Source organism: Bidens hawaiensis, unplaced genomic scaffold, assembly GCF_021521415.1.
Source record: "Bidens hawaiensis isolate Kalapana, Puna unplaced genomic scaffold, B.hawaiensis_p1.1 tig00001412_1, whole genome shotgun sequence".
Taxonomy (NCBI): domain Eukaryota; kingdom Viridiplantae; phylum Streptophyta; class Magnoliopsida; order Asterales; family Asteraceae; genus Bidens; species Bidens hawaiensis.
The window spans coordinates 3500392-3516180 of NW_027491079.1; the positions used below are offsets into that span (position 1 = coordinate 3500392).

At 34.2% G+C, this 15789-nt stretch overlaps 1 protein-coding gene across 1 annotated transcript; it reads left to right on the plus strand.

The window, feature by feature from the left end:
• The first annotated feature begins 658 nt into the window (after window positions 1-658).
• Window positions 659-3353, plus strand: LOC143574607 (serine/threonine protein phosphatase 2A 57 kDa regulatory subunit B' beta isoform-like). The gene is made up of 2 exons (XM_077059192.1): window positions 659-1862; window positions 2930-3353. Exons 1-2 carry the CDS (start codon window positions 735-737, stop codon window positions 3236-3238), a joined length of 1437 nt encoding a protein of 478 aa, XP_076915307.1. The 5' UTR covers window positions 659-734; the 3' UTR covers window positions 3239-3353.
• Window positions 3354-15789: the final 12436 nt, after the last annotated feature.

Here is a 15789-nt window from a genome sequence, read left to right on the forward strand (position 1 = left end):
AATTAAAAGTTATTACGTTTACATAATCTGTCTGCAAACAACCCTAGTCAATCTTAATGTACAAATATCGATCTTTAATTCCCGATTACACAAACTATAACATAGCCTCGGCCCATTCCTGCTTACGTTTAGCTCAACTCAACCTGACCCGACCCGACCCGACCCGACCCGTGGTTGATCTCAAATAACAATATCATACCTCTAACCTCCCAAAACTTTTAAGGCCAATTTTCCTTATTTAGCTTCTCAAAATAAAATAAAATAACCAAGGGGCCATTTATGTAAGTCACATAAAACATAACCTAAAGTATTTATTTATATTTCTTTACACGTATTGGCCAATTATCATTTATCATCATATCATATCTTTCATTCGTTCATTCGCTTTCATTTCTTTTAGCCCTCTTCTCTCATTTCAAATCTAATCTCTTCGATCTGGATATAATAATATTAATAATAATAATAATAATAATAATAACAATAACAATATTAATATTATTAATTCTTCATTTTCCAGCCGTCCGATCAATGACGTCACCACCGCCATCATCGGCGTTACAAACCCTAACGGTATTCAGATCCATCTCACCTTTCGTTATTCATTGATTATTATGTCATGTTATGTTATGGTATTCAACTGATTTGAGAAGCTAGGGTTTCTTACTGATTTGAAGTTAGGGCTAATTTGGTTATTTGGTCAATTGATACTACTTTGATTGTGATATTGGATCAATATGTTGAATAAAATTATGAAACGGGGACAACGGAAGTTGTCGAAAACCGATACGGAGGTCTCCGGTTCGGTTTCGGGTTCTGGTGTTCTTGTGAATCACGCGTCTCGAGGTGGGGCTGCGCCGCAGCAGGTTTCGGATGGTGGAGTGTTGGTTGTGGCTGGTACGGCGAGTGTCGAGGCGTTGCCGATGTTTCGGGAAGTGCCGGTTTCCGAAAGGCAGCAGTTGTTTGTTAGGAAGTGTTATGTGTGTAGCTTGGTTTTTGATTTTACCGATACTTTGAAGTCGGTTAAGGAGAAGGAGATTAAGCGGGTGAATTTGGTGGATCTTGTTGATTATGTTCAGTCGGGTTCGAGTAAAGTTAGTGAGGCGAATCAGGAGGAGATGATTAGGATGATTTCGGTTAATATTTTTAGGTCTTTGCCGCCTGCGGCGCATGAGAATACGGGGTCGGTGAGCATGGAGGCGGATGAGGATGAGCCGTATCTTGAGCCGTCGTGGCCGCATTTGCATCTTGTTTATGAGCTTCTTTTGAGGTATATTATTTCGACAGATACTGATACTAAAGTTGCTAAGAGGTTTATTGATCATTCGTTTGTTTTAAAGTTACTTGATATGTTTGATACCGAGGACCTGCGTGAGCGGGAGTATTTGAAAACTATTTTGCATAGAATATATGGGAAGTTTATGGTGCATCGCCCGTTTATTAGGAAAGCGATAAATAATATCTTTTATCAGTTTATCTACGAAACCGAAAGGAATAGTGGGATTGCTGAGTTATTGGAGATTCTTGGAAGTATAATTAATGGATTTGCGTTGCCAATGAAAGAGGAACATAAGTTGTTTCTTGCTCGGGCACTTATACCGCTTCACAAACCTAAACCGATCGCTACTTATCATCAGCAGCTTGCTTATTGTATCATTCAGTTTGTTGAGAAAGATAACAAATTGGCTGATACGGTTATTAATGGTTTGCTAAAATATTGGCCAATCACTAACTGCCAAAAGGAAGTTCTCTTACTCGGAGAGCTCGAAGAAGTTCTAGAAGCAACACAAGCAACCGAGTTTCAACGGTGCATGGTTCCTCTTTTTAAACAGCTAGCTCGGTGTCTTAATAGTCCTCATTTTCAGGTTTGAATTCTCCTCAATCTTATGTTTGTCAGGATCTTTAATGTCAATTTGTCAGTCTCATAACAATATCTAACTTGGGTAAATTACAGCTTTTGTCAATATTATATTATGTATAGGGTAACTTGCAGATCGCGTTCTTTAACTTCAGGAAGTACTAAAGCTGTCCCTGAAGTTCATATGTTGTCACACTTTTAGTTCTTTCTACTCACCGAGTCACCGGTGTTAACTTTTTCTGCTAGTTTTTCAGAAAAATGACTGTTTTGCTCTTAATTTTAGTATATATGCATATTCGGTGCGAGTCCAACAAAGGTCTTTTTTTTTAACTTTTATTTCAAATTTAGTTGTATTTTTTTTCCATCTTATTCTTTTATTAACCTTTATATTGACAGTATTGTATCGAACAAATATAATTCATTGTGATAAGGAGCTCTATTACTTTCTGTCCCATAGGTTTTACGTTTGATTTTTTACCTGCTGATTCAATTGATGGGTTCGTTGGATTAGCTTTACTACTCGAATTTTTGGTTGAAAAAGTGGATAACCTAGAAATAGTAACAAATGTTCAATTTTCACAGTTGCTTTTTTCTATTGTTCTCATCTCGGGTAGCTCACAAGCAGCTCAGCTCGTTTACACCCCTTAAATAATTAATTAGTTTGTTTGAAATATAATAATAATAATAATAACAATAATAATAATAATAATCTAGAAAATTAAATCAAACAACAGAAAATATATCAAGTTATTAAAGAAATGACATTTTAATAAAATAAATAAGTTGATTAAAAATTTAAAAGTGAAAGAACAACAAAAAGAAAAGAAAATGACTTTGTATATGACACAGCTTGTTCTTTATAAGCAAGGTCTGCATAAAAAACTAACAGAAAAAGTTAGCACCAGTTAGTGGAAATGGCGAAAAGCATGACGGCATAAAAATTTCAGGGGCGTTTTTTGTACTTATTAAAGGTTGACAAGATCTACAAGTTACCCTATACATAAAGGACAAAAATTGTAATTTACCCATCTAACTTTATTATTTGCGTAATGTACGTGGTGACATTAATTACAGGTAGCAGAACGAGCCCTTTTCATGTGGAACAACGAGCACATTGTGAGCTTAATTGCGCAGAACCGAACGATGATTCTACCAATCATCTTTGAAGCCCTGGAGACCAACATTCGGGGCCATTGGAACCCTGCGGTTCACGGGCTAACGAGTAACATCAGAAAAATGTTTATGGAAATGGACATGCAATTGTTTGAAGAGTGCCAGAAGCAATATGCAGAGAAACAGGCCCGTGACAGAACAGTTCAAGATCAACGTCAACAAACATGGCAACGATTAGAAGATAGTGTTGATGTGCATCAAATAGGGTGAGCAATTCTCAGTGTTGTTTTTAGTCTTTGTTTTCGTTATTATCCCTGCAACCGAACTGGATGTAGATTTAGGTTTAGATGTGATTTTTTGGATTTAGAAATGGTTTCTTTTTTTCTTTTCTTTTCTTTTTTTTATTTGTTGCAAAGTTTTATGAATGGGTGAAGAGAGGTGTGTAAAATTGCATGTGTTAAAAGTTCTTGCTTTTACATTTTTAAGGTGTACATATTTTGATATATGATTGGTTTTAGATGGAAGTGTGTCTTCTTTTTGGATCAAGTTTTTCATGGTTGTATGATTGATTTACCTCTACTTTCAGTTATTGTTTATTTACTGTGCTGAATAGATGTACGGAACTGGTTGAGTCAGTTGGGTCAGTCAGACTGGCTAAAATGGTTTGCTTACAGTTTTTAGTTTTTACTGTTTTCCTCATTCAATATCGTTAGTTTATGCGTCTAAATATGCTGTCCAAATACACGCATATTCCCAAAATGTAAGAAAATAAAGGTAAAAGACCGCAACTTTTGAGCTATACTCCTGGTACAAACCTTAGCCGCCGTCTCTTCCCATATCTGAATCCTATCTATGTTCTTGTTCGTTCAAGAAACCTAATCCCGTCCTTGTTCCATAATTTTGTTCCTGTCTCTACTCCAAATTCCCGATCCTGTTCTGGTTTAATGTCTATGTTCCAGATCCTTGCTCTTGTCTCGGTTTCTAGCACTTCCTGGTTTTAGGTTTCAGGCCTTCAGCTCTCATTAGGATTTTTTACATTGTGAATTTTGTTATATTATTCAGAAATATTAAGAGAATCAGGAGTTAATAAAAGAGCAACTAGAAAGAGTTTTCTTGTTTTTTTTACAGCTGCAGGGTTTACCGAAGGGCCTCTAGCTTAGGAGTATTAAGATGCCTACACAGTGATGTTAATCTCGAACCGACTGAAAGTTTGTTTGTCACATAGTAAAAAAACTGTTGATCTAGAATGTAGAATTAGTTAATCTGTAAGTTACTGTGAAAAAAACCCAAATGTGACGGCTTAAGTTGTCAAAGATCTTAAATGTGGAATTAAAGAAGAGAGTTGTTCCTCCCATGCCACCCCGATCTCAAACATGCCGTCTTGAAAATTAAAGGCAAATTGGATTTTAATAATCCCAACTTAATGCAGTTGGCCAATAATAATCGCAGCTTAGAAAATAGCTGTCACCGTTCCCAACTTTCACACTATTTGTTTTCATTGGACCTCTGTTAAAAAAAACTTAACGCGCTAAGTTTCTTCCAAATTTCAAATTGATGTTTTTGGGATTTTGATCGGAATGAGAATACGAATCGATTGATATAAAACTTAACTCGAAGCGGTGCTCCAAACAACTTGACTTTTTTTAATTAAAAGTTTAAACACCGTAATTGAAGCATCCTTTAGTCGCTTGGACCATCGTTTTGCGGTAAGTTTTACATCAATCGACTCGTATATTTATTCCGATCAAAAGCCCCTAAAATATCAGTTTGAAATTTGGAAAAAAACTTAACGTCATTAAGTTTTTTTAAACGGAGAGTGGAACAAATGATGTGAAATTTAGGATCGGTGACAACTGCTGTCTAAGTTAGGATTATTAATCGGCTAAATGCATTAAGTTAATATTATTAAAATCCAATTTATCAAAATTAAACTATATGACGAATCTTCAAATAGTTGTTTGAAAAGTAGGGGAGTATGACTTTACATTATAATAATCTTAAATAAACCATTTGAAAGAAAAGGATGTAAAATAGATTGAGGATGTAGTGTGTATAATATGCACATTAACTTTAATTTAAAAAAAATTAGTTGCAGGGGTGGGGCTAAATTAATCAATGGCACCGGCACGCGATGCTAGACTTTGGATAGTGTGATAATTGACAAGCGTGGGAACACCATTTTATATATATATATATATATTGTTTCTAACAACGTTTGAACTACTCCTAATACCTGAATAAGTTTTTATGAGTCAAGATTTCAAACGTCCATATTTCATACTGATCTTGATGTTTTAGGCTTGACTCTCTTAGAAACACTATTAAGTATTAAGGAGGAACTCCACCGCTATGGAAAATCCACTTTGACTTAGGTTTCAAACTTAAGATCATAAAATCTCAAGTCTTAACCATCACCCTCACCCTCACCCTCACCCATGCCATTGGAAACACCCATTTGATTTTTTTAACGACCAACAAAGCATATTATTAAGCACTAGCAAGACGCTAGAAAGGATTACACCAAAGCACCGTGTGCCACCAAAATGAAATACAAGAGCAACACCCACTTAACACACCGTAAAAACCTTGTTACAACTTGAAAGAACACCAATCTTTCCAAGTAAGACTCTATTATAGCTTCTTATTTTTTATCCGTAGAAATCACGTCAAGTTGAATCCCATCAGGTTAATCTCCTCTACAAGTTAGAAATATGAATCGAGGTACCAAAATGCACTAACACGTTCCTCTTTTTTTATAAACATTAAGTTGGAATCAAACAAATAGTTTGGAACACTTTAGCACTCTCCTTGAAAAACGAGGAGTGTTTGTGAAGGTTCAAAAGTATTAACTCCACTTTTATTAAATTGTAGTTTGTACATTGTAATACAATAAATACATACATTAAATTTTAGAGGATAAACAATAAAATTTCATTTATATAATCTTATTTACTTTAAACGTTTTATTAAAACTGAAAAATGAGAATATAATTTTAGTCTGTTACCAACTAATTTGTGTTTTTCAACATGTGGTGGTGGTCTATTAATAAACACAAAACCATTAAATATCTGAGTTTTAGAGAAGGTAGTATTGGGTTCAAGTCTCATATACGACAAACATTAAAAGAATTTTGTATTTAAAAAAAACTAATTTATGTTCTACATAGATCTTATCGACTACTAGGGTGGTTGGGATTGCTTATTTTAGCTAACTTACAACTTATAACTTATTGAAAAGTTAAAAAGGTGTTCGAGATTGTTTATTATATGAGGGAATAAGTTGATAAGTTACAATGTTGTGATGTATAACTTACATAAAAATAAGTTATAAGGAGGTAAAGAGTAAATGCAATGCTAAAGATATAAAAAAATATTATTTAATTAAAAAGAAGAAAAAAGTTATTGATTTTTAATGTAATTTTAGATTTAGAAATGATGAATGTTGTTATTCTACTACCAACCAACTACCACTCACTCCCTACATTTAATAGACTCAAATCCCAGCATATGTCACCATATATAAGATAACTCTAACCATATAAACAATACACAAAAACCCGATGGCTTTTGATTTCTTAATCACAGGGCCGGATTTGAGTCTGTATAGGCTAGGGAATTGGAAAAGAAAATCACTAGAGAAAGATAGATAAACCAACACAAGGTAATGTTAGTGGTGTATTAGTTGCATATAGAGTCTTGTTAATGATTATGGTTACAGTCGCATATGCGGAAAGAAACCTTTTAAAACCGAAGTTGTTAAAGTCCTACTTATGATCCCCAATGTCTCAAAAAAGACTAAATGGATTGGCATTGGTAGTTATTGAGAACAAGATGCTAGAGGGTATGGATTATAACAAGTTGATCGAGACCTTTGCTCACAAAAATGCTAGGCGAGCCTCAAGATTCGTGTAATCAACTAATCAAGTAACTATTTAAAATATATCATTTTGGTGTAATAGTATTGTTCTGTTCATTGTTATTACATTTATCAACTTATGGCTTTATTATATATATATATATATATATATATATATATATATATATATATATATATATATATATATATATATTTATATTTACGTTAAATTTTTCAGGGCCCATTTTTATAACTCGTGCAAGGCCCACGAAAACCATCAAATTATCGGGGACGACCCTGCTTAATCACCTCTCATGGATTGCTTCTCGTTGTAAGTTTATGAGGTGATGACAACAATTATAATGTGTTCTGTAGCTTTAATTTTAGATCTACTATCCTAGTATGCTTAAGCTTTTTTAGGAGATAGTAACAATATATTGTTTTATATTATTGTCGTGTTAATTTAAGTTTAGAAATGACATTTATGTAATTATGTTCTTGGATTACGTTTTCTTTGTTAGGAGGGATGCCTCGTTGACTGAAGTTTGGGTAAAATTCCATTTAGTTGTCGAACAACATGGGCTTATCAGAAAAAATAAAAATATGGAAATCCGCAAGAATACAACCTATTTTCTTAGTATGAAGATTGTCAACGCCAAGAATCAATCTCAGCCAGTCAGCCACACATAGCCCAAGAATCGAAAAAGTTTCAAGACAAGCTGACGTTACAAAAGGAAGGTCAATAGTTCTTTGGCCTAGTCAATTATGCGGCTGATTTTTTTGCCAAAGCTATCAAGCAACTGGGCCTGTAAACGAACCGAACGTTCGATGAATTATTCGTGAACCGTTCGGCGGGAAGTTTGTTTATGTTCGTTTATTTAATAAAAGAACAAACATGAACAAAAAATTTGTGTTCGTTTAATTAAACGAACGAACATGAACACATGTTCCGTTCGTTCGTTTATGTATTAATAGAAAATAATTAAATATTATCTTGATAGATCATCTGATTAAAGGTTTTATATTTGTTAATTTGTGTTCATTTAAGTGTTTTTATTTAAGTTCGTTTATATTTGTGTTCATTTACATTTGTTCATACATGTTCGTTTATCTTTGTTCAGTTATGTTCATTTAGATTTTAAATAAACGAACACAAATGTCAATTTTTAAATAAAAGAACATGAACATTAATATTTGTTCGATTAAGTGCCCATGTTCTTTTAAAGTTAAATGAACGAACACGAACATGCCATTGTTCATGTTCATTTGCTTCATTTACCGGCTTCCATTATTCACATTGATGAATACATCGGTCTCAATCTCTATTATTTGTGTTCGTGAACCGTTCGTGAACACATTAATTTCCTTAATAAACGAACATGAACATAAAATCTCGTTCGGTAAGTGTTCGTGAGCACATTATGTTCTTAACGAACGAACATGAACAAGGCCTTGTTCGTGTTCATTCGGTTCGTTTACAGCCTTACAAGCAACATAGTAAATCTATCACCCATGTTGAAAAAGAATCCACCGGAATGGTTTAAAAACTACGTACGCACAAGCTGCAAAGGAAATAAAGAAAATAGTTGTGTGATGTCATCTTTAAAGATTCTCACGCCAACTGGAAATAGAATGTTACAGACTAACGCTAGTGAGGAGTACCGGGCAGCAGCCCTACTCACTGAAGACAACAAAGTTGCCAAGTGTAACATTCGTTAAATTTCGAATCATAAAACACGACCCATTTTAAAAATTTTATTTATTATTCGGTATATTGTTATTTTTTTTATCAATCATTTATTTTACTTCACAACGCTTGAATTGGTTTCGGTTATATAAATATATATAATAATAATAATAATCTAACTATCAAAGAATTTCCAAAACAACCCCTAAACTAGAATTAAACCAACTTTTGCACCACACCTAAGTTTGAGGGCCAATTTGCAAAATAATCAAAATATTATCTTTTCCCTTTCTTTCTTCCCGTCATCACCAACCTCCACCCTCATTACCATCTTTAGTCCTTCATTTAAGCCATAATAAATGTAATTGATCTCACAAAATCATTTGGCAATCAAAAACATATCACACCGACATGTTAATTTTAGAAAATGAATCGCAATCACAGCTAATCGCGCATTGTCAAACCCGCGGCTAACATAGGCTCTAAAACACTATATAAACTTAACGAAAACTCAATTAATTGTGCACACACATTCCTCTCAACCTCGCGAATCAAAACCCTAACCCAATTACAATTGATAGTGCCGTCAATACCATTAACGGAGTCAAGTTCGGCCGTGACCCACTGTTGCTCTTTAACCCTCGATCTGTCATCATAATAGGTAATTAAAACATGCATTCAATTCGTTTTTGATCCAAGAACAAGAACCCTGAATCAATTTAACCTAACATGGACTGAATAACGCGATTAAGAATCTAGGGTTTGTTGGATTATATGTATGGCTGGTTCAATATACATATATATTTTAGTTTGGTTATTGGAGTGAGTTAGACACCTGCCTGGATGGCAGGTTGCATAATCTCTATACTATGAACCGGATTGGAGGCGCGGGTTCGAGTCCCTCCAGTCTTGTTTTTTCCCAAAATTTATCTTCTTTTGTTTTAAATCAAATTCTATGTATTATAATAGTAAAGAAACATTATTTTAGCGAAACCAAACCTTCGAGTTTCCCCGGAACCCGGTTTTGCTTGTTATTTTTGTATTTCTTTTATTTTAAACTTTTTAATAATAATATATTAACCAATAAACTTTATTTTGTTAAAAACCGAACCTAAGCTATTATTTTCCGGATGTTTACGCCTTTTCTCGACAACAACGCATCATATACAAATATATTCACACATAGATATATTTTATATATACATTTATATATAATTGGGAATTCCAATAAACTTGTATATAAATTCGTCGTATGTTAAAATAAACCGAACTTTGTTCACTGATCAAAACTTAGTTCCCCTTAATAAATTTATATAATACCTATCTTATTTATTTAAATATCATAATTATTTTTATTTGTTTATACTCTCTAGTTATATTATTTACAAATAGTAAATGTAATAATATCATTAAATAATAACTAATAAATAAAATAATCTAAACCCTAAAACGACCTCAAAGCTTTCCAACTGATTATCAACCGCAATAATGATGGTCAAACTAATAATATCCCTTCAATTCTCAAATCATTATGTATTATTAATTTTTGTTTGTTTATTAATATTATTGTTAACAAATAGCACATTCAATTCAAAAGAAAAGTGCTCCCTGAATCACAGTTGTTACAATGGGCTAACTGGATCTCATAATGGATGTTTATTGTCAAACATATCAAACGAAAAGAAAATATTCTTGTAGATTTCTTATCCAGACCAAAGGCCTATAAATAGCAAGAAACCAACATGGCTCAGCACCACCACATCTTACCCACAGTTTTCATAATAGCATAGATTGGCACTTCCAGTCCTAACCAAGCTCCTTTTCACAAGAATTTAAGATCCTGTTTCAAGGATTTGAAAGGAATTTTAAGGTATGGGATTTTAGATCCCATAAATTGATATGTTCGTTTTATTAAATGAAAGAATGAGAATGGAAACAAAATCCCATCAAATCCCATATTTCATGGGATTTTAAAATCCCATCTATTTTATAAGGATTGTTATGGAAAATAAAGGATCGTTTTATTAACCTTAATCAGTGCTAGGGGTGGCAAATGGGTTGGGCTGGGTTGGGTTGGGTCGAAACGGGCCATGAGTTGGAACGGCTCAACTAAAAAAAGGGTTGTTTTGGTTCGGGTCAGAACGGGTCCGGGTCGGAATGGGTCAAAACGGGTTTCGGGTCGTTTTTTTTTGAAGAACGAGGGCAAAGACGGAAACGTTTTAGTTTTTTTACATTTTTCGTTTTTGATAATAAAAACCCCTCCAAAATAAATTCGAAAAAATTAATAAAAAAATCATAACTCAAAATATAAATCAAAAACGAAAAATGTAAAAAAACTAAAACGTTTCCGTCTTTGCCCTCGTTCTTAAAAAAAAAACCCGAGAATGAAGAAGATTCCAATTCCAATACATATTAACCAACCAAACACATGATAGGGATTCTCAAACATTTCATTCTAATTCCAAATTCTTTAAAAAAGTCCGTGAAACGAACGCGCCCTAAAAGAAAAAAATATTCCTAAATAAGTCGTGGAAGTAACTACAGATCAAGCTCTGAAGGAAAGGTCCCTCTTGAACTACAAAATATTCCTCAAAACTAATCTACAGAAATAATATTTCAAGACTAATCTACGGAAGAAGTTATTTAATATTTATGTATCTCGTTTAATAGTGTGCTAATAGCGTGCTTAAGATAAGTCTATGTGTTGTCGCTGAAGCTGTTGTAACACCCCGAAAATATTATACGCGAACGTATAAATGTATTACGTGTCATTTGGCAAAAAAAAATGGTAACAACTAAGAATTTAACTTGGTTAACTATATTAAAGTGTAATGAGGTTTTTAAATAACTAACTAAAGTACAAAGGCTGATTGTGTACATGAGCAAACTAGAACTAATATAAAACCTGGGGGAAAAATACAAATGTGTGTGTGTGTGTCGATCAGGATGAAAAGACGGAAAACCCTTATGGAGATAATTCCCCAAATTGACAGACTAATTAATGACGAAACCCTTGCATGTGGGTAAATTGGTGATTATCTCAACTTGGTGACTATAAAGGTATGTCTTGAAACCATATTTAATGACAGTAGTGAAAGTTGACTAGTAGAATACTTGTAATTTAGTAAATGGATTATGATCATATGATGAAATTGATAGTATATGAATGCTTAAATTCATTATAAATGTTGATATTGTGAAGTATAGCATAAATTACTTGTTTGTTAATGTTCAAGTCTACTATGAAATGGGTTTAACCTTAATGTGAAGAACCCCAATTTCATGAACAATAGGTGGTGTATTAGCCTTGATTGAATTGGCTTTTACATAAAAATTGATTGTTTATGAGATTGAATGAAATTAGGATTATATGAAGTGATAGAAAGTTATGAAATTTAACTAAATGTACAACTTATAAATCATGCCTACAAGGTGTTTAATGAAATGCTTGAATGAGAAATATGATGTATAGTGTGCCATAAGGAGGTTGATATGAACTCTTTGGATAATGTTGGCATATGTTAATAAGTAGGATATAAGAAGGAACAATATCCTCATGAATAACTAGGTTGTGATTTATAGGCAACTTGCTTGGCAATCCGGAAGATCGAACCAGACGGGACACAAAACAAAAAGGAAAGCTTTAAGGTACATGACCAGATGTTGCGTTTTATTATGTTATGGAATTATATCGATTTAGGTATCTTGACATAATGATTGGAAGAAGTTTGATTATTGGTTCGAATAATAAAAAAAAAATAAGTTTTAACGATTTAAATAAAGGACTTGTCAAAACCGACGTGTAAATGACTTATAAAGTCATAGAGACGAAGGTGACGTCCTAAGTATATGAAACATGGCTATGACCATGGAGGAATTAAATTATGACGTCGGATTTATTCACAAGTGATGGATATCACAAAAGCGTATCAAACGGGTCGTCTATGGTCTATAAACCAAGGTATACAAGACCATGGTGTGGTAGAGGCCGAGGTGTGATTATATACCAACCATAAAGTATCTTATGCTTGGACAAAAATAAGAGTTTTTACTTGAAGTAAATAGAATATATTAATGACAGAAATACCTTTGACGGACCAAATTCGGGTTAGAAACCGGAATTAAGAATGGAAAGAAAACAAGAATTTGTTAATATAAGAGGGGTGTAGATCTAGATACCTACTAATATTAGACGAGTGCAAATCTAGACACCTGTTAACTTAAGTGGATTGCAGCATAGACACTTGCTAATATAAGAGGGCGTAGATCTGGACACCTGCTAATATTAGAGTGTAAATCTAGACACCTACTTAAGTGGATTGCAGCATAAACACTTGCTAATATAAGAGGGCTGTAAAACTGGACACCTGCTAATATTAGAGTAGTGCAAATCTAGACACATGTTAACTTAAGTGGATTGCAGCGTAGCACTTGCTAATATCAAAGGGTTGTAAAACTGGACACCTGCTAATATTAGAGGAGTGCAAATCTAGACACATGTTAACTTAAGTGGATTGCAGCATAGACACTTGCTAATATAAGAGGGGTGTAAAACTGGACACTTGCTAATATTAGAGGAGTGCAAAACTAGGCACTTGCTAACTTCAGTGGAGTGCAACATAGACACTTATTAATATAAGAGGGGTGCAAATCTAGATACCTGCTAATATTAAGGAACTGCAAATCTAGACATTTGCTAACTTCGGTGGAGTGCAACAATGGTCAATGGGCACCTACAACGCGAGGGAGATGGTTATCCGACCCAAGTCAACTCATCAGCCTTCATGCTACACGAAGGTTAATTTGGTGCCAAAATTCGTTGCGCTACGCGACAGACAAATTTTACGATTTTACTATTTCACACTTCGGAGTTGACGACTCGTTTATATAGTAAGTTACTAAATGTTTATGGTGGTAACTATCAGGTAACTAAAAGCTTATGGTACTGGAAGAAGATCATGTCATGATGCGAACCGAACATAAGACTCGTCTTCATTGCTTCCGCATTTTGTTAAGCTTAATACTAAATTTATGGAGGTTAAACGTTGTTAAGTTTCCGCCACTTATGTTGGTCAAGTTTAATATAGATGTATATTTTTGTCTATTTAAGGGTATTACAAGTTGGTAATCAGAGCTAAAGGTTAAAGATGAATGTGTTCGGTTCAAGACTTTATCCCTAATTCCGATAAGAAATAATTATAAAACAATTTCTCATGATGTTAAAAGAAAAGTATGAATTTAATATATAAGATATGAAGGTTATATACTTCCGTGTAGTGAACAAATTAGAAGCATACCTACAAGGTGTTGATAAACCTATTGTTCACCTAATGTGGTATGATCATATCAGGTGTATTAAAAACGATATCTGAACTAAAACTCGTTACTTGGGATATGATGTGGTAATAACTAGAACACATATGTATGGTATGTGGACTATTGCACTTGGCCAATGTGGTAGTAAACATACAGTACCAATGTGTTCTGGGGTTTATCATAACCATTTTCAAAGTAAAGAAGAGTACGTGGATATAGTAAAATATATGGTCGAGTATATTTTGAGACTAATATGATAAATTAATGATTTCACACATCAGATGAAATAATGTTAGTCACAGATATGTGACTGGAATAGAGGATTAGTGTGTGACCACCCGTTGCAAGAGCTACATGTGTGAGTGACCATTCGGTTGTAAGAGTCACTAAGGTTGAAAATAACCGGTTGTAAGAGCCATCGGTGGGTGACCATCCTGGTGTGACCATTCGTTGTAAGAGTTACAGGCGGGAGTGACCATTCGGTTGTACGAGTCACAAGGGGTGAAATAACCGGTTGTAAGTCACCGGTGGGTGACCATCCGTTGTAAGAGTCACATGTGTGAGTGACCATTCGGCTTATTTATTTAATTTTTTCTTTTAAATTTGGGAACTAACTAATATCACATTAAAATAAAAATATTAAAAGCAACAGATAACACTAGTTTAGTACAAGATTATCGGGCCGTCTCGCCCACAAATGCTCGACCAACTCATGAAGAAGGTTTCCGTGGACCTCAAGGTTCTAGATATATATGACGATTTGGAGTTTTTCATCTTTAGTGATTGTCGATTCGGGTCATGAGACGTCACCCTTGGTAGTTTTGACAAATAGCCATACCTTGATCCTCAAGAACCATGCTATGAAGGATTATACAAGTGTAAACGACATCCATTATTTTCTTCCATGACCAAATCCTTAGTAGCCTCAAAATTAAATGGATGTTTTCTTTAGAACTCCAAACGCCCTTTCAATATCTTTTCGTGCCGATTCTTGCTTATTCACAAAGTACTTTTATTTGTCTTCAACTGGAGATGCATAAGATTGAACAAGCGTCGATCATTCGTTGTAAATGCCATCAATTAGGTAGTAGCCATGTTTGAATTGTACCTCATTCGCATAAAACAATTGGGCCAGCTCAACTCCGTCAATAATGTCATTGAATATTGGTGACTGTTCGATAACATTTATGTCGTTATTTGAAACGGTAGCACCAAAAGATGCATGCTGGAACCAAAGATCTTGGGAGGCCACCGCCTCAAGTATAATACTGGGGTCAGGGTGATCACCTCGGTGGAACTGACCTTGCCAGGCCAGGCCATAGGACACATATCCTACCCAACATGCGTACAATCTATGCTAACGAGCATTCTGACGAAATCATGTTTTTCACCGCGCACCTTGTATATGCGCTGGATATCATACAAAGTTGGATTGCGCAAATATCTCTGTGAGTAAATCGATATGATCCCTATGTATAAACATTGTCAAGCAAACCTTGAACAATATAAAATATAACTAAACGGGACATATGTGTATAATGTATACCTTGACAGAAAAAAATGAAGTGAGTCTCGTGCAAATTTTAAGACGTTTCTAGGTATTCATCCATTGGACGAAATTCCATACGCTAGTTGACGAATAACAGCTGTACATTTTTGCATAGTCGTGAAATTGGGTCTACTTCTTGCATCTAGTTTTTGTTGGAAAAAAGGATACCGATTCGTCAAATCCTTTAATAAACGCATGAATAGTTGTCTACTCATTCGAAACTGACGCCTAAAATGATGTTCTTCATAAAAGGGACGTGGGCTAAAATTGTGACATACCAAAGTTTCATTTGCGCTCACTTGATAACGAAGTAGAGGTGATTGTTTTGTTAGCCTTTGTCGCCCTTGAAACCGTTCAAACAACAGGTTAACCATTATCCTTTCAACTTAAAAAATAAGGTAGTCTTCCTCTGA

What these genes read in the sequence shown, in the direction of transcription:
- LOC143574607 (XM_077059192.1), top strand. Translation starts at nt 735, where the DNA reads ATGTTGAATAAAATTATGAAACGGGGACAACGGAAGTTGTCGAAAACC. An exon ending in TTAATAGTCCTCATTTTCAG is followed by an intron (nt 1,863 to 2,929) that starts GTTTGAATTCTC and finishes CATTAATTACAG; the next exon opens with GTAGCAGAACGAGCCCTTTT.